The sequence below is a fragment of the Pseudopodoces humilis genome, chromosome 19 (assembly GCF_049639895.1).
Source record: "Pseudopodoces humilis isolate 2021_Gansu_Grassland_sample_001 chromosome 19, ASM4963989v1, whole genome shotgun sequence".
Taxonomy (NCBI): domain Eukaryota; kingdom Metazoa; phylum Chordata; class Aves; order Passeriformes; family Paridae; genus Pseudopodoces; species Pseudopodoces humilis.
In genome coordinates, this window is record NC_142218.1 from 10,224,875 (window position 1) to 10,243,524 (window position 18,650).

Here is an 18,650-nt window from a genome sequence, read left to right on the forward strand (position 1 = left end):
TTGGGAAAGATGTGGTCCCGGATGAAATACCCCAAGGACAAGGGAGATGCTATTCCTGGTGCAAGCAAGAGGTCTAATGCCTGCTTTTTCTTGTTTCTTCCGCAGAGACAGACAAGGCCAGCGCAGGGCTGATGTTACATCCCCTCCCTCAATACGTGGGCTGTGTCAGGAACCTGCTGATTAACCAGAGGCACGTGGACCTGCCTCGAGCCGGGGCTGCCCGGGGCGCTGTTGGCCTGAAGGGCTGCCCCGTGCTCTGAGTGCCACATCCACGGGCAGCCTGAGGGACAGAACGCTGCTCCGGCCCCGGCGTCACCGCTCGAGAGCACTGACCCTGCTGGGACACGCCTATCTCCAGTGACTGCGGGCACAAGTCGGGGCCAGAGGGGCCACAAATCCCAGGGGAAGGAGGGCAGGGGAGGACGGTTGGGGAGAAGGGGGCACTTTGGGGATGTTTCACAAATAGAACCAAAAAGTTGCAGTGGGATGTGGTGACAGGTGAGTCCTTCCCGGGTGGTCAGGGGTCTGCAGCAGGGCTCGTGCTGCCCTGTGGCTCATGGTGGGAGCGTGGGCTGGAGCACAGAGCAGCCCCGCAGCACGTCCTGAATCCTGTTCCCTTCACCCCACACGTACAACACACATAGATTTAGTTCACCGAACACTTGAGGCTGTTAATATCACAGACTGTCTGCTGATAAAGGCTGCAGGCAGTTTCTGGTTTATAATAAATGCAATTAGGACAAACTGGATTAATTCAGTCGGTTTTGGGGTTTTATAAGCAAGGTCACATTTGACCTCCCCCCAAAGGCAGTCTCAGCTCACCTGCTACTGCTACGCAAAGAGCTCTGCAAGGGGGAACTTGGACAACATTCTGTTCGCAGAATTAGCATCTTCTTATCAGAGTAATTTATAAGAATCAAGAACAGAATAGGCTGGGAGAACTGCTGAGGGCAAGCAGAAAGGCACAACCACCACTGGCTCTGCACTTGCATTCAGCACTGTTAATACACTGACAAAAGTCCTGTTGTGTGAAGCAAGAAAGGGAAGAAATAGACAAGTTACCTCCACATCTGGCCAGGTGTGCAGGGGGCACCTGGCCCTCGCCCACCCTGGCTCCTGCTCAGCCTCCCTCAGCCCTGCTCTAGTGCAGTCTCCACTTGAAGCAGCTTTTTTCTCCCAAGACACCCAGGTCACTCATGCACTTACACGTCATATATATATTTGTGTGTGTATATATATATCTCTCTGGCCACTTGGGGACAAAATCTTGCTTCTGAAATGGACTTGTAACTTATATCATTATATTGTGGGGTTTTTTTATGAGGGGTAAATATTGTAAAATGGGTTTTTAACATGTCCATCTTAAATGTAATTATGACCTGTTTTTAAAGTTGTAGTATTAAAGATGGTCTTTGTAAATCACTGGTACATACTTTGGAGTCAAATAAAGTTTTATGTTACTACTCTATTTGGGGAAAGTGAGCATCAGGCTGATGAGCTGGAAGGGGGATAATCAGCACTGTAGGGATACTGTACAGATTGGAAGGAACAGTATGGCAGATAAAGAAAATTCCTTTATTTGTAGATTTATATAAGCATAATATGAAGTTAGTAATCCTACTGCAGTTACTTAAGTTAGTATCTAGGAGTATCTGTAATGAAGAGCAAATAACTTAATCTAAACTCATATCTTCCTCTTCATCTTTCTTGTCCTTAGAGTCTCCTTCCTTTTGGTCTGACTTGACACTGTTCTGCATGGCTTTGGCAAAGGCTTCTACATCTAGAAGTTAAACACAAAAGTTACTGCATTTCCTGGGCTGGAGCTCCTTGCACACACAAGGTTAAAAACTTCATTACTTAGAAAGCAAAAAGTGGTTTTAGTATGAATTAGCAGGGAGGAAAATTTTAAGCAATAGTAACACACATCCAGATCTCTCTGACACAGCAGTTTATGCACTTTAATTGTGCATGGGCGTCCCAAGACCAGAATTCTTGCACTATTGGGAGGGATGCCAAAAGCTCATGAGGGAAAAGGGATACCCCCACCACCAGAGCTGGCCCTGACTGTGGTCACTGATTTCAGATGAATCATTAAAGATTTTCCACAAGAAAGGCATTCCTGAGAAAGGTGATTGTGACACCTCCTGAGTCTTTTGTTTCTCTAGCAAGAAAGCAAAGCCAACACATCTCTGCAGAACCCAGCTTCTCTCACTGCACATCACACCTCACTTTGCTGAGAACACCTGTCCCACCTGCCTTTTCCTTGTAAACATCAGTGCAAGAGTCAGCCTGCAGACTCGAGACTCTCAGAGAGGGAGAGTTAAGAGGGAAGCTGATCCTTACACCCCACATTCAGTGGTCGTGTGCAGTGCCAACACCCCCAAAACCCCCTCCCTCCTGCTCCCACCAGCACTCACCGCCTTTATTTGCTGCATCTACTGCCTCTGCAGGTAGCCCAAACTGGCTCATGAGTGGGCCCAGCTGTCCTGAAGCTAAGGCAGCACTGAACATGCTCAAAGCCTGTGGATTAGAGTCAACAGCACCAAAATAAAGTTTGCATCAGATTCCTGCAGCAGTAACCCCAGGAGAGCGGTCCTGTCAGCTTGGGAACAGATATGCAATAAAATAATCACCAATTACACGTCCCTCACTTCCTTTTGTCTGCATGGAGGTTGCTACAGCTTAATCTAATACAGTCATTTAAGCTACTGAAATTCTGCAAATGGACAAATTTCAATCAATTGGTGCAAATTACTAGTTCAAATTGGTCTGTAAGACACCAGCTTTTATCACACACAGTGTCTTGCAATTAAGGACTGCTGTTTCAAGGGATGTAGTAACCACGGCATCTCCTCCCTTCAGTCACCTGAAATTATCTTTAAGGAGCCATTTGGTGAAAGGGAATAATGAATTTGCTACTACTCCTGTCATTTGCCAGAGAGCATTTCTAGTAAAGAGAAAGGTAAAACCCAACTCCAAAAGAAAAAGTAAAAACCATTCCCATCTGCCTTTGACTGACTGCAGGAGGAACTAGTGCTCCATTAAACCATGTCCCTCCTCCTTTCCACATCTACTGAGCACCTTCTCCCTCTGAACAGTGCCAGGAACATGGAAAAGCAGGGCAAGGTGAATCAGGAGGATGGGAAAGGGGGAAGAACAAGTGCACTTCCCCCCAGAGCCAGCATTTACCTGTTGGAACTGAGGAGACGTCAGGGTGTTCTGGATCTCTTCCGCAGTCTGTGGCAGGGATTCCCCTGAGGGAAGGTAAGGCATCAATCGCTCCTGAACTTCAGCGTTGGCCAGGATGGGAGCCATGATCTCGGGAGTCAGAACAGCTGCCAGGTCCACTAGAAGAAAACAAATTGGCCATTAGACTACACCCCAAACCCCATGTTTTTGTCCTGTATATCAAATAATCTAGTCAGGGTCTGAGTATTAAAACTTAATAGCACACTGCCACCATCTTTTCTTCCTCTCAGTTTTGGAGTGAGAATAAGCCACCTGAAGCAGTCAAAGACAGCACCAAAATTAACCAAAAAAACATGAACAAAAAAATTAAAGAGACCTTTCAAACCAATGTGGAACAGGACAGGACAGTAAAACAGCTCGAAAAGTCTCCTGGATCCAGCAGCTGCCTGGTCAGAGCACTGTTACCTTGCTGTCCTCCTGCTCCAGATGGCACATTCATAGTGGCTAAAATGTTCTGAAGGTCACTCAGTTGAATGGGCTGGGTTGGACTTGTGGCTGAGCTGGTTCCATTACCCGAACTGGGAACAGGGCTGGGACTGGTCACGGAGGCAGCCGCAGGAACGGACGGGGCAGGCGTTACACGGGTGGAAGAAGTCGTGGAAGATGGAGTCACTGCAGCCGACTGGCTGCGAGAGCTGGGCAAGATCATTAGGACAATTAATTCCCCGCAAAAACCTCTTGTATTGTGAAAAGCTTCTTTTCTTACAATATGAAAAACTCCAACCTCATTTTAGAGAGGTAATAAGCAGCCTTGATTCCCACCATAGTCCCCGTTCAGTAAGCCATGATTCCTCCCATAGCAGTGGCAAGTTCACGTTACAATAGCCCAGACAAGGCCTCCTACCTGGATGATGAGCTGCTGGTTGGGGGTCCCCCACTCCCGAGCAGACTGGCCAGCCCAGGCCCCGTCAGTGCGCCCAGCCCACCTTCCATAAACATAAAACAACGACAGGTTTAGACATTCATTTCTTCAGCTTTTACGCACCTCTCTGCTCTGGAGAGGTTGCTCTTGCACCTGAAAGGTTTTATTTGCTAAAATAGAGGAGGGGGTGAAAGAGCCCAAACCACCCTCCCATTCCCTTCTGTAAATTTACAGAATCTTCTTTCCTTATCTTGCATCCCCATGAGAGAGCTGAACGTCTCAGAAATTATTCAATTTCTAGGTGTACACGAGGATGAAGTTCCTCCAGTTTTGTGCTGTACATACATCACTGTAACACAGCCCTCTCCTTTCATCTGCTATACCAACAATCCAACTTTCCTATGAACTTTAAAACCAAGGCCCTCAGCAGAAGATCCCAGAGGCATCTCTGAGTCACCACCACTCCTCACAGACCAGGGGTTTGCAGCTTCAAACCTAACACAGAGATGAAGCAACAGAATCAACCAAGCTCTTAAACACTTCACAGGCAAATGAAGGACAGCTCCACACACCAAGTGCTCTCAGGGGAGCACCTACAACACCCCTATCCCAAAGAAACCAGAATCAGCCTCCTCCAGCACACATCCCAACTATCAAGGACTTATCGCAGGGTCAAGAACCTCAGCTGGGAAAAGGCCTGAGTGCTGACCCCACTGGAGCTGTCAGGGACTTGACTGTCCCCCTACAACTCCTTTGAGCCACATCAGCCAAACACTCCATTTCCCATCAGCAGTTCCTTGCAGCACACCTGACTACACACAAAGCACCTGCATTTCTCACCCACCTCTGGGAGCACCTGGGAACAGAAGACAGAACAACAGCACCCAGTGAGCAAACCCAAGGCCAACTGCAGCTGCAGACCCTGGGGGTCAGAGCGAGCCCCTGCCAGTCCCTCCTTGCACAGGAACAATCCCATGGAATCAACACTTCCTGTCACTCATCCCGAGCTTCCCCAGCACCAGGCACGGCAGGTGAAGCTGCACCACACACTGCTCTGCTCCATTTCACGGTAAAAGTGACCCAGGAGCAAGAGACTCCTTTGGAGCTCTGCAGAGCCCCAAGAGATGCACACCAGATGTGAAGAAGATGACACTCCCAGGGGAAATGATCCCCAGGGATTCACCACAACCACTGTTTGCAGCAGCAAGCAGATGGTTCTCTTTCTGTTATATGTCAATCTGGCTTATGGCTGGATGTAAAGGCAAGGAAAGAAGAATTGCTGAGGAAAAGTTGAGAAAAGGAGGACAGTATCAGGATAATGTGAAGCTTCAAGATAAAGATCTTGTCCACACACACCCTAAAAGGCCAGATTTTTCCAACACTAACATGACATTTGCATCTGAACGTCCCACCAATATGAAACTTGCATCTGCAGCTAAAAAGACACCAGCCAGATCCATAAAAATGGACTTCTGAGCTTAAGCACAGAATCTTTGTCACTGCCACCTGTGTTCCTTTGCCTATTTGCACTCCAGGGTCTGACCTGTCAGAAAATGCTGCTGGAGCATGAACAACATTGAGGACAGAGCATAGCAGGGATTCCAACACAGCCCTCAGCCCCTTCAGCAGCCAGCAATTCCAGCTCTCTCCAGGGCTGCCCAGGAGAGAAAGCCCTGCCCTGAGCCCTGCCCCTCTGACTGGGGAGTGCTGTGGGGTGATACCACTTAAACCTTCCTCTTGAATTCTTTCTACTTTGCACACAAATATTCACTGAATCAGAGACAATACAATTCCACAGCTTGGTAACCAGTACATTCACCAGGAACAAATCACTGGTTTTCAGCCCCTGCTCCAGTGAATATTTAGGAAGAAAAAGAGGAGTAGAAAAAAACAAGGGAAAAAAGCACAGAAGATTGAATGCTGCAAGGAGCAGAACCACAGTTCCTTGCAGATCAAGCCCTAAGATGAGTGCTGTGTAGAATCTGGTACCCTTTTTCTGTCCCTGAGCTCATCTCTGAGGCATTGCCTTCTCACATGAAAGAAATGCTATTGAGATCAATAGCATTACTTGAAAATATTGTCAGGTAAGATTTAACCTGGCAGGAGAAAATACCATTTTGGCATAAAGATATTAAAGCATTTTACCAAGTCCTCCTAAGCCCGTTGGTCCGATCAGCTGCATGAGCTGGTTATGGCTCATGTTTCCAAGAAGGCTTTGCAAGCCACCCTCACCTAAAAACAAAAACATTCTGAAACACAACATATTCACATAGTTTTTTTCACAGCACTCCAGCTCAAACAGCAGGAGATTAATTGGCATCACATTGTGTATGGAAAAACAGTTTCAAGTGTTTACTGATTCATGGTCTTCATAAAAGATAAATGTAACTTGGCTTCATAAAGAGGTAAGACTCCAGAGAATCTACTGGAAACAAAGAGATTTCTCCTGGCAGTCTTAACTTTCAGCCTAAACCTATTTTAACGGCACAGTTTACTAAAAGCATGTTTACGCTTCTGGTATTAACACTGTCCCCAGCTCACCCTCCACAGCCATCAGGGATTTCTTCCTAGGGAACTCTAGGGGCTTACTCTAGACATAAAAAAAAAAGCCTCTGACATGAAGCAGCACAGAATGGACTGTACCTCCTAGTGCTGAGAGCTCATGGCCTCCGCTGGCATTCCCACCCAATGCCCCTGGCATGGGGGGATTGTTGAGATATTCATTCACCTTACGGCAGTGCTCCTCATCCTTGTCTGTCTTCGGCTCCTGCAAGAGAATAGCTCTTGGTAGGAGTCATACCGGGGGTATTTTGATTTAAGACCTTTGTCATTGGCTTCCCACAAACCTGCATCCAGAAGAAGAGTCGTTTTGATCCTGCCTTGAACTTCAATACATACACACGGCCTGTGGTACACTGTGGGACTCTCTTGAACTCACAGTCATCAGGAAAAATAATCAAATCCTGGAAAGTGTGTTGAGAGAAACAAATGTTTGAGAAACTACATCAATATTCCTTTTCACCTCCCGAATCCCTCTGCCCTCCTCCAAAAACTTTTTTCCATCTGCTCCTCAGAGCAGAGTGGATGTGGAAGAGCAGGTCTGTCAGTGACATTCTCATCCTAATTTGTCCTGGAGGAGCTCTTTCCGCAGTGCCAGCAGATCAGAACATAACACCTCAACACTGAAACACAAGCTCATACTCACATCCTCCACGTTGCCCGAAGTTCTGTCCTTCCAGCAGAAGTGAATGAGGGAATCATCAGTTTGCTGGATGTAAACAAGGCCTTTTCTCTTGTCTGGAGTTACAGTGCTGCCTTTCAGGGACATCTTCCCTGCCCGAAATTCCACCAGGTATTTACTCGAGGAGCCCCGAGAGCCTGGCACCAGGCTTGGAAATAACGCACCCGAAGACATCCTGGAAAGAGAGAGCAGCAGGTGTGATGAGAAACCTTCCCATATCCTCTCTTCCCAATATCAAATTTCAACCTTTACCAGGTGGCTTCACAAAAACCATTTGTCCCACTGCCTGCAGAATTCCAGGGTGATTCAACTGAGCTAAAGGAGAACCCTGTATGACGACAGGAGGCTCTACAGCCCTCCACTAATAAAGGGCAGCCTGTGTGCTGAGGCATGTTAAAATTAAGCCACCGTCCCCCCGCGGCGCTTCCTTCTTTAGTTCGAACCACGGTTCAAAGCAGGAAGCCCTGCTGTACTTCCAGACTGCGGCTCCAGCACTCCCGCAGAGCTCCACAGGCTGCCCCGTGCTCCACTGACCCTCACGGCGACCCCTCACGGCGAACCCCCTCACTGACCGACCCGCGGGCCTGGCGATGCCGGGCCCAGCCGGCCGTGCGGGACTGTGCGGCTGTTCCCGGGGTCGCGCTACGCTCACAGCCCGGCCGGCCCCGGCCCCGCCGCTGGGCAACAGCCGGAGCCGAGCCGGGACAGCGGGGGCTGGCGGCCCGGCCCGAGCACCCCCCCCCCCGCCCGCCCAGAGGCCGCGATCTTCTGCCGGCCTCCCCGAGGCCGCCGTGCCGCCTTCCCCCCGGCTTCCCCCGGGAGGAGATCCCCAGCCCGGCCGCCGCAGGGCGCACGGTCCCGGGGGTGCCGCGGCGGGTCCCGACCGGTACCTTCAGCTTCCTCCTCCTCCTCCTCCTCCGCCGCCGCCTCAGCTCTTCCTGCCCCGCGCGCCGGAACCCCGCCCCGCGAGGGGCGCGCGCCGCCGCCGCTCCGCGCTATTGGCTGGTGCGGCTGTCAATCAAAGGGGGCGGGGCGAGGCGCCCCTGCTGTGTCACGGAACATGGCGGCGCTTCCCCCCTCGCCCCCCCAAGCCCTCATGAGCCCCTCGCCCCCATCCCATCCCTCAGCCAAGCACAGCCCGGGGCCAGCGCGTCTCCAACAACACCTTTAGTCCCGGCATGAGCAGGGAATGGTTGCAAAAAATAAATCCTTCCGCAGGGCCCATGGCCAAAGCCCGGCTTGCCTCATTATTTCAGTATTGCTTCCCTGACCCAAATCGCAGGTGTTTTCAGAGAGCCGGCGGTGTGGGGCCTGGCCAACACAGGTGTGTTAGCAACAGCAGTGCTGGGTGAAGAGTCTTGGGTTTGTTCTTTAAAAGCGGTTTTGGGCGAAAAAATTTACTGGGAAATTGTTTTTAATTATTAAACAAGAATAAATAGTTCTCATTAGTTCTCTCCGAGTGATGGTTCCTCTGTCCTCGTTAATCCAGGTGACAGGAGTTCTATAAATGCTGGATGTGTGAAAAGCTGCCCCCCATTTACAGCAGGACATTACCTCCTAGATACAAATGCTGTACAGCAACTACCAAGTAAACTTTCACATTTATAACATTTTTTTACCAGAATTTCACTCTCTGCCCAGCTCCAGCTCACAGCCGGCCTCTCCATCACCACAGCAAGGTGAGGTCTCAGTGCTGGGAGCGCTCCCTTGGCTCTTCCCACTGCCAGCTCCTGACACCCGCAGGTTTCAGATCCGGCACCGTGCAGCCCTCGCTGTCCTGCACCCGCATCACCCCACGGACTGCAGGGCAAAGGTGCTGAGGAACAGAGCCCACCACAGCTGCACACCTCCACCCACAGCTGCAGCTGTCCAAAGCTTCAATTTAAGTCATCTCTGGCCAGTGAACATCACAATGGAATCACAAGTACAGCCCCAGAGCTGGCTGAGCAAAGCCAGAGTCCTCCCCCCACCCTCCACCCCCATTTGTCCACAAAAATCTCTGTCACCATCCAGAGGCCCAAAGGGTATTTATTAAGTATTTATTATAATTTCTTTCTAGCTGGTTTCTCTATGTAGCTGTAATAACATATACTAACACAGTTATCTTATATACAGTGTTTAATCAAGTTATAAAAGTGACATTCTTTCAAAAGGTGCAAAGTTATTAAATGTTTTGACACGTAAACTACTGAGGCGCGATCTGCATCGAAAATAAAAACTTTTGGACTTTGAGAGCATTAGGAATGCTTGGCTGGCCAAGCAGAGCAGTGTTGGCAGCGCAAGGAAAGGGTTCTGAAAGTGTTGCCAATGGAGAGCAATAAATTAGAAAAATGGGTTTGGAACTAACCTGAAATTTTACTGAAAACCTCAGACTAAAGGAAGGGGAGATGGGGGTGAAGATTAGTGTTCTTACATTGGAAATGTTCCTGGTTTCTTTTTATATCCCATGAAGATTCTATACTGAAGTTTGGATTAAACGTGTTGGTACAATTGTTTCATGCTTTCACATAATGACAAGACTTTAGTTCTTTGAATTTAAATCCTGGCTTAGACAAAAGGGATGCTAACCTGTACACCTCCTCTTAGAAACAGAACATCTGTACAGTTTTTTTCCATTCAGGCAATTTCTATTTATATGCTTTGTTTTAAAAACATCACTCCAGCATTGAACATACTATTTAATTAAAGCAAGTTTTAAACTCCCACTGGTCTAACATGTGATTCCTTTTAATCCTCACCTAACAAAAAATTCCCTATGGCACACGTGTAGCGGGTTTGGAAAGGGGTTAACAGTGCCTGACACTGTCGTTAAAGCTCAGGTTTTTATCAAAACTACATTTTTATGCTGTTCCATGTGGATCAGCAGTGTCTTTTCAGAAGTGTCTGTGCCACACTAGGAACAAACACAAACCCCACTGTGCCAGTAAGTCCAGCTCAAGTTCTGAGGACTTCCATCAACACAAGGTACAAATTTTGGCAATAGAATCAAGTTGCCATAAAAAAGATTCAGATTGTTCCCTTCCTTACTGCCTTGAAGTTTTACAGCTTCTCTTATTTTTCCAATGAAGACAACTAAATTTCCCAGAAATGTAATCTAATTGTTCTGCACAGGATTTGATAGAAGAATTTCTCTATGAATATGCTAATTTTCTTCTGCTTTTTCATCCTGCGGCTGAGAGAGAAACACTTGAAAAATCTACTTTCTGGATGAAATCACAGATGTTTTGGACACAAATCAGACCAGTTCTTTCTTGAACTCTTCATGTTGCTGGCACTTAACACCAACAATTTCTAAATTACTGTAAACTTCACAGCAGCACAGCCACTCTCCATTTTCAATGGTTACTCAATTAAAAATTTCATAAAAGAAGCAGCAATATTACAATTAGTTTTAATTACTGGACCTAATTTTTTAAGCTTCTCTCCCCACCCTGGCCCCTGAAGTGTACCACTTGAAAGAAGATTAATGCATCAGTTCAGTAATTGATTATTTCCAGTATTATATGGCTTTGATGGCTTGATGTGGAACAAAAAGAAAAAAAAATCCCACTTTTTGATATCACGTGCTCACAGGAAACTTGTAATAGGTATAACTCTGCCAAAGCTTTAAATTGATTCTGCTTTATCACAACATACAAAACAGACATGACCTAATAATGAGAAACATGCAAACCAAAACTTGCCCAAAACATGAACCTGTGTGGATACACACACGGAAGTGCTTCCAAAGGAAAGTTTAGTCTAGAAGCATACACAGTGCCAAAGCTGCCAAAGGTAGTGCAGAAGAGTTAAGCCTCCGAGTGGTAGCAAGCGATATTTTGTACATTTGAACCACCTCGACATTCCTGCTATTGCTTCCAAAGCTTCTCCTATGGTAAGGACAGCATTTGACCTCAGGAAAAGCACATTTTGGGCACGCCCTTCCCTTCTAACGTATGCTCTATGGGATTTATCACAGGTATACAGTTTAATGCTCACAGTGTCCCAAAGTTGTGAAGACTCTGTAACAGACAACTACAGTGAGAGAGGCTCGGGCTGGGTTCTGTGTCCCGAGTCTCTCAGTTATGGAATTGTTGAGAGCGGGGCCGGGAGCTCCCGTCCCTGGGGAATGCTACATACAGTACAGGGAGTGTGACAGGACTGGGTTTGATCCTCTTGGTACCATATTGGCTTTTCATCCCTGCTGGGAGTGCCAAAAACTTCAGCTTCTTCACTATTGTACTAAGTAACAAGGATATTATCTCTATTTTATTGAAGTTAAGTAGTTTTCAAGGATGTTATGTGCTCTACAGATACAGCGTATCCTCCTGCCAGAGAAACTAGGGGAGGAAATGGAGAACCAAAGGTCCCTCAGAAAATTAGTGAAAACTTGATTTCAGGTACAGCTTTATGGAATGAGCACAACAGTATTTAAATATTTGGCAATCCAACATTAGTGATAATTAAATCATTGATTGTTGACTGACAGAATTTCTGTTAAAATTTACTTAGAAAAGCTGGTTTTTGCTATCAACAAAACCAGAGTAACTGGCTTGGAATGAAATCTAGTGACTAGATGTCCGGATGAAATGAGCAATTGGTTCTGGAATTTCAGTATATGTCTGGACAGTCTGAGAAATTTCTATCAAAATAACCACCTGAGTACAGCCAATCTGGAGTCCCAGTGTATGGGTTAGTGCCTTGATGAAACCATCTGTAACACAAAAAAGAAAGAAAAACAATAAAAGAAAAAAGTAATCAGAATGAACAGTTATTAACAGGGAAAAAAAAAACGGGTGTTGCTTCTTTCACAAAACATTCTAAAAATATGCGGGTATTTCTTATAAAAATTCTCAGGAAATAGTCTGAACATGAAAATCATTGAACTTCCTACACAATTATCACCACCTTGTAGAGCACCTTTTATTTTAGCATAAAGTCAAGGAGTATTAAATGGATTTTAAAATTGCTGTCCTATTCCAAGTAAAAATAACATTGAAACTCTAGATTATATATATTAATTTTTACTTCAAAAGAAGGCCAAGTCAGTTACACAATCATTTTTGGAAATTTGTCCCAAAAGGAAACAGTTTCTGTTCTATTGAGCTGTGCCCTGCACAGAACATCAACAGCTGCTCACTTTTTAACCACATTAACCAAAACCAATTTTGTATTCTCTGGAAGAGATTGTTCAAGGCATTAACTGGAACTAATCTGTAGCTACTCTTCCAGGCTTTGGGAAAAGAATGCTTTCTCTTCTGAATTTCATAAAATCATGGAGCATCCCAAAGTTCTCTCCTTTGAAGGAAACAACTGCAGTGACTGGCCATGAGCACACACTTGACTGCACAGCACTGGCAGCTGTGAAAAGCACCCTGTGGGAGCAGCAGCCAAATCACACATCATTCCCTGATGCACTCTGTGACTCAGAAATCACTTGAATATGCAATCAAAAAAGCAATTTCTTTAGTATCCAAGCCAAGAAATCCAAAGAGTGTGAAAATAAAAGACCCTAGAGGGCCACAATGTCTTGCTCAACTTACAAAAAAGCTGGACAGGAATTGGTTGAAGGAGAGATGACATTTAACATTTTAACACTCATTCTAACAAAAACATGACCTCTGTAGGTTAAAAAAAAAAATAACCCAGCATTACCACAGTAGTTGATTACGACAGGTTTCAGCATTTATTATTAGATAATTTGTCCAGGACAGACTTATCAGCAATTTTGGCTTCCAGCTACATACTTAATTGTTGACCTATCAATGCTCTACATGACACTACAAATTGTGCTGTCATGGAAGCAATCAGACATGTGCTGTCCTGAATAAAAACAATTCAAGCAGTGTCCCCAACTGTTCCAAGCTAAAACAAACTCCTCCTTCCTTGCTCCTTACCGTGTGTGCCACTCCACCTCGTCCTTCGCACGTTCCTTGCGAGCAGCTCTTTGTTTCTCTTCTAGTCTCTCTTTCTCTTTGCTTGCCACATCTAGCCAATGTTACAAGAGAAATTGGTAGTTTAGCAAAAAAGAAACAAAAATGCAGAAAACACAGGAAAGACCAGAGAAATGAAACAGAATTCATTCAAGCACAAGAAAGCATTTGTACACCATCTTTAGCAACAAAAACCTAAAACTCATTTCAGAAAAACTGCTGCCACAAACAGAGCTGAAACCGAAATGTTGGTGTTTTCTCTCTCAGAAACACTGCACTGAGACAGCAGGGAAGAACTCAGATTAGGCATAACAGAGGGAGTGGGTTTTTTCACTATTTGGCCATGTGTTTCCTCTGACAAACACCAGATCAGCAGAGCATGTCTGCTCAACACATGTCTCCCCAGACAAACTCCAGAGCAAGTGGAGCACATCTGCAGCTCCTCCCAAGTTAACAAACATGCAAACACATCCTAACACAGGATAGCAGCCCTGGGAATCTACCTGGGATGCATCTACTCTCCCAGGCTTTGCTGGGAGAAAACAGACATCAAACACTGTTCAAAAGCATGTTCAGTGCACAGGATGAAAAAGAGCTAAGGCTGCTCTGGGAATGAGAAACTGAAGACTGTTTCCTGCATCAACCTCCCTTCAGCCATCCCCCCCAAAACTTACACATGTGCAAGTATTTCCTGCAGCAAACACATACCCATGTTCCCGTTCTCCATGTTCCTGATATCCGGACGCAGCCGGCAGTCCGTGGGAGCCAATATCGCTTCCATGCCCTTTTCCAGCTCGTTGAGGCTCACAGCAAAACTGGTGAAATTGTACATCTGAAAAGCAAATTAAAGAGAACACAAAAGTTATTCCAGCAAAGCAGTGCTGGGTTTCCTACAATAAATGGGTACAACAAAACTTCCAAGAGAAATTGCTGAGTCAAACCCCTGCTGGCTGCCCTGAAGGCAAGGTTACCTTCCTACAACACCAGCTGGACTTTTTTGGAGGGAAGGAACAAGAAAGGGCAGATGGGGATAGAAATCATAGCTTTCATTTTCTAAGCAGTCTTTGCTTGTGAGGAATAAGACAGATTTTCTACAATATTGATATTTAACATCATGATTTTTAGGAAAAAGCAGAACAAAACAAAACCACCCACACCTAAAAGACCGAAAAGTCTTGTTGAAACTATGGAAATGAATATCCAGCTGCTCATTTACTGCACCCTGTAGCAGCTTGTCTTGGAACAGCAGGGCCAGCAGAAGGGAATGTGTATCCATATTTTAGCCACTCTCAGTGCAAAGATCTCCCAGACAGGTTCACCTCAGTCTCCAGATTCCCAGCTGCACTTGGAGCCTGCATTCCCTGTGCCAACTCAGGCACTGCAGGGCTGCTTTCAGCACAGGACTGAAGCAGAGCTTGCTGGAGTGTAATTTCAGTGCAGCAAGAAGCACCAGAGCCTGGTCCTATGCCAAGGAGTGACACTGCAACAAGGCTCCCTGGACCATTACTGGTGCTCCCCTGAATAAGTCACCAGCATAGAGCAAGGCACAGGCTGATTGGAAGAGTTACCTGTGATGAGTTTGGTGGCCTACAGTTTATTCTCCAAAGCAATTTACTGCCTGGTATGAACTGCACCGTGTCTTGAACCTCTGGCATATCATCAGCCTCATCATTTTCAGACTTAATATCTTCTTCACTCTGAAACAGAGATAACATTTGGCAGAGGAACAAAGGAACCAAAGATGGTTTCTTCTAGGATTCTGAAGAATCTGTTCACATTTGAGATACTGAACACTCCTGTACTCCTGCCTCTTCCCCCCGTTTGCTTTTTCTCATTATGTATACAGTCCCTCTCATTTTTATCATATCTTGCTCCTGATATCCCTGAACAGTCTCCCAAGACTTAAATAAAACTTAGATATCTGTTTAAAAAAAATCAGCAATAGTAATAATAGTAAATTAATGTCTTTCAGAAGTGTTTTCTCCAGCTTCCCTTCTATCCTATGCCATAGGTTATTTTCACCTCATATGACCATTATTTCTTCAAGTGCAAATGAGAAGAGACTGAAATTTAAACCAGTTCCCAAGTTAGTTCTTAAGTCATAAATAGGGCACACCTGTTTTTGGATATCTGCAAAACATTCGGATGTGTGGTCAAAAAAAGACAGGCCCTTGTTTCAGTCTGATCCAGACTCCAATCACAATTATCACTGCCAGTTTTCTCACTGTGAAGACTGTGTCCTTAAGTTTATGAATACACTGAGTTTCCTTCCAAGTTCCTTTGTTACCAGCTGCACATAATAAACTCCAATGGTTCAGGAGGCTGCTCTCAGAATCTGAGAATCTGAGACAATCTGACTGCTGCAGGACACAGACAGCAGCACTGTGGAATTTTAGAGGATTTCACCATGAGAACCCATTTAAAACCACACCAACCAGAAGGGAAGTTTGAGGCAATAACATCCTGGAGTGACAGTAACAGTTTTCCTCACTCCCACCCCCTTTATATTTTCTTTCTGCCTTCTCTGACATGGCTCATTTGTTTCAATCAAAAATACCCTACTAGGTTAAACAGGGCCTGTTTTATACACTAGAAAACAGCTCCATATGGTTAAGAGTCTAATTTCAATAATTTGGTTTGAGTATTCATTATTTAAAAAGTCACTTCTAGGCTACTTTCCATGTCAACATCTGGTTTACTGTTAGACAGTTCTCCATCTAAATATAGCCTCAACAGGAAGGAAGGAAAGAAAGAGTTGATTTTCTTAAGATGAACAGAACCCTATTATTTTTTTTAAAAAGAGTCAAAGTATAAGCCTGTACCATGATGGAATCCAGAGCCAAAAGCAAGGCCTGTTGTTGCTCTAGATTCTTCTGATGTGAATACTTTTAAAGTTTGAGCCTCTTAACATCAAGAGTGATTAGCTTCTGTTTAACTTTTCATTTTCAATGAGTAACTGTTGATTTAAGAAAACCCAGAGTCCTCTGCTGCACCACACAATATTTCCCATTTTCCATGTGACACTGAGGTTTTGGCAGCAACTTACCTGACACTGCTTACACATGAAGTAAAAACCCTGCATGTTTCCAGACCTCTTTGTTGTAAAGATTTCCTACATCACCAAAAAGCATATCTGACTTAAACAAAATTGTGATTGTTTTTACTGCTCAGATCCTAGTATTTTTACTGCTGGAGCTGGCAGTAGAGCCATCTTCCTTATTCAAGGACTGGAAAACATCAGCTTAGGGATTGATATTTGATGATTTCTCTTTGACCAATCTCTAGCAGACACCATTCCTACGAGTTCCTTCCATGCCAGCAGCTCACACTACATCCTGCAAACTCCAAGTGCCAGATGCCTTCTCACTGCCCCATCCAACCCCCACCAAATGCCAGTTTTTATCCTTCATTCACCCAAATAAAATGTTTTGATTTTATTTCTGACATTTCAGAATTTTTCCTCCCTAAAGAATCCTTCACCTTACCGACTTCTTCTTCTGCTCACCACCTCTCTTCTCACTCTTTTTGTAGGTCTCATATGTGGTGGGATCAGTGCTCCACAAACATTCTGTCCACTTGCCATAGATCACACACAGCTTCTTCCTGCTGCAGAGAGAGCAAAGGACACTGAGCTCTTCCTTCTGATTGAGCCTGCTAAGCCAAGCCTTGCAGATTCTGATCTATATTAAATACTCAGCTCCTTACTTCACTGTATTTTATGTTTCTATTTGCAGATTTCACAGAATCACAGAATGGGGGATTCTTAGAAAACACAGATGTTTGATAGGCAAAGTAAAGGTTTCACAGCTCATTCCAGCCCTCCAGAACAGATCCTCATGACAGTCACATGCTTTTGCCACTGTTAAATGAACGTGGGTACATCAAAGCCAATTATAATACAGAGACTCAGAGTCACAAAACAGGTTTGGGTTAATTAAAAACTTATAGCAACCACATTTTCATTCTTTTAAACTGAAGACTGGAATTATGACCAATAGCAAATCACTTGCACCTACTCTGCATTTTCCCTTATTTCCAAAACCTGGACTAGAGAGTTTTTCTAATAATGCTTAAAAATTATCATCCTGGAATCATGGGGTTTAATACTGGCACAGAGAACAAAATGAGTTACAAAGTACATTACCAGCACTTTAAAGTCACATCACTGTGGTCTCTACACTAGTAAAATAAATGCCCCAGTGCTCAAAAACAGAGAGACCAAGAGGGTTTTATCACTTACTGCTTGTCCTGGATGTATCCCTCTACTCTGTGAAGCTCTTTCCCAAACAGTCCACATGGTTTAAAATTAAGGACACATTTATGTCCAGTACTGTGGAGGAAATAAGTACATGCTTAGAGAAGTAAGCCCCTAAATACACCGGAACATTTATTTTACCTTATTTAGCTTTTTAAATATAGTTACAGTTAACTGCTGGTTAGTTACATATACATATATAATTATTTTTATTTAACTATGGTTTTTTTATCTGACCAGGGCATTAAAAATGGCACACAAATTTCAAAATTCCACAGAACTAACAAATTTTGTGCAAGCACAGGAGACAGGATTACAGATTTGATGCTATGAGAAGTATCAAACAGCAGCTTCTTGGATTGATGCTTTCATTTATTGACAGAGCAATGTGTGCAGGAGTAACCCTCACAAACTTCTTTCCCTCATCAATTTGAAAGTCATTTATTTTATATAAGTAGAAAGCTTTCACACAGACAGTTGGCAGAGCAGTTGACACTCTCTAAGCTCACATTTCCCAACTCTGCAGACATTTTTCTGTGCTGTGCCCTTAATTTAAGATATTCTCCATTATCTAAACTAAAAAAACTGACAAATCACAATCAACACCATGAAGGTCCAATCTGCCTCTGGCAATTATTCCACTTAATGGTTCTGGAGTTAAATTTAATTTCTGTTCTCTGGCAATGGGGCTGAATTTGGATGGGTAACTCACAAATGTAAAACCTTTGCTCTCCATAAGCCATCTGGCTTTGTGCCTTTTCATTAATAATATTATGACAGCAAGCCCAGCCTAGGGAGAGTTTGCATTTGTCAGGAGACAAAAACCAAAATCTGCTCTGTAACACAAATGACCACAACAACCTCTACAGCCCCCAGGTTCACGATCAGCATTACCTGTGATTTACAATTTCTACCACTCCGTACTGTTCTAACCACAGTTTACCAATAATTACATTATGTACACAACAGGTTGGATTTGTCCATGTGTAAGCTTCATTGTGCCTGTCAAGGAAACAAGAGAAAGAAATCATTTTCTTGAGCTTGAGATGGAAGCCTGTTTTCAATTCTGGCAGGGTAAAATATTTAGCACTCCTCTGAAAAGCCAGCACTCAGCTTCAAAACAGAAGAGAA

The 18,650-nt window shown here is 44.7% G+C and overlaps 3 protein-coding genes across 7 annotated transcripts in view; 1 reads left to right on the forward strand and 2 right to left on the reverse strand.

The window, feature by feature from the left end:
• LAMA5 (laminin subunit alpha 5) overlaps positions 1-1,437 on the forward strand; it is an 85,802-nt gene extending 84,365 nt beyond the window's left edge. For both annotated transcript variants that reach the window (XM_088064576.1, XM_088064577.1), the window contains exon 80: positions 106-1,437. In XM_088064576.1, coding sequence (XP_087920702.1) covers positions 106-260 — 155 coding nt within the window. In that variant the 3' untranslated portion in view covers positions 261-1,437. The remainder of the gene's footprint in view (positions 1-105) is intronic.
• A 119-nt stretch (positions 1,438-1,556) lies between these two features.
• On the reverse strand, positions 1,557-8,314 carry ADRM1 (ADRM1 26S proteasome ubiquitin receptor). Of its 2 annotated transcripts, XM_005524817.3 has the most exons (10): positions 8,243-8,314; positions 7,317-7,527; positions 6,958-7,074; positions 6,755-6,878; positions 6,257-6,343; positions 4,094-4,175; positions 3,655-3,884; positions 3,190-3,347; positions 2,418-2,520; positions 1,557-1,780 (listed from the first exon to the last, which is right to left on the reverse strand). In XM_005524817.3, the coding sequence occupies exons 2-10, from the start codon at positions 7,524-7,526 to the stop codon at positions 1,674-1,676; spliced, it is 1,218 nt and encodes a 405-aa protein (XP_005524874.1). In that variant the 5' UTR covers position 7,527; positions 8,243-8,314; the 3' UTR covers positions 1,557-1,673. The 2 variants fall into 2 exon arrangements, with proteins under 2 accessions (XP_005524874.1, XP_005524875.1); XM_005524818.3 differs by lacking the exon at positions 6,257-6,343.
• A 1,063-nt stretch (positions 8,315-9,377) lies between these two features.
• OSBPL2 (oxysterol binding protein like 2) overlaps positions 9,378-18,650 on the reverse strand; it is a 33,418-nt gene continuing 24,145 nt past the window's right edge. For all 3 annotated transcript variants that reach the window (XM_014254228.2, XM_005524821.3, XM_014254229.2), the window contains 7 exons: positions 18,414-18,521; positions 17,505-17,594; positions 16,750-16,870; positions 14,833-14,961; positions 13,973-14,096; positions 13,229-13,319; positions 9,378-12,045 (listed from right to left, as the gene is read on the reverse strand). In XM_014254228.2, coding sequence (XP_014109703.1) covers positions 11,943-12,045; positions 13,229-13,319; positions 13,973-14,096; positions 14,833-14,961; positions 16,750-16,870; positions 17,505-17,594; positions 18,414-18,521 — 766 coding nt within the window. In that variant the 3' untranslated portion in view covers positions 9,378-11,942. The remainder of the gene's footprint in view (positions 12,046-13,228; positions 13,320-13,972; positions 14,097-14,832; positions 14,962-16,749; positions 16,871-17,504; positions 17,595-18,413; positions 18,522-18,650) is intronic.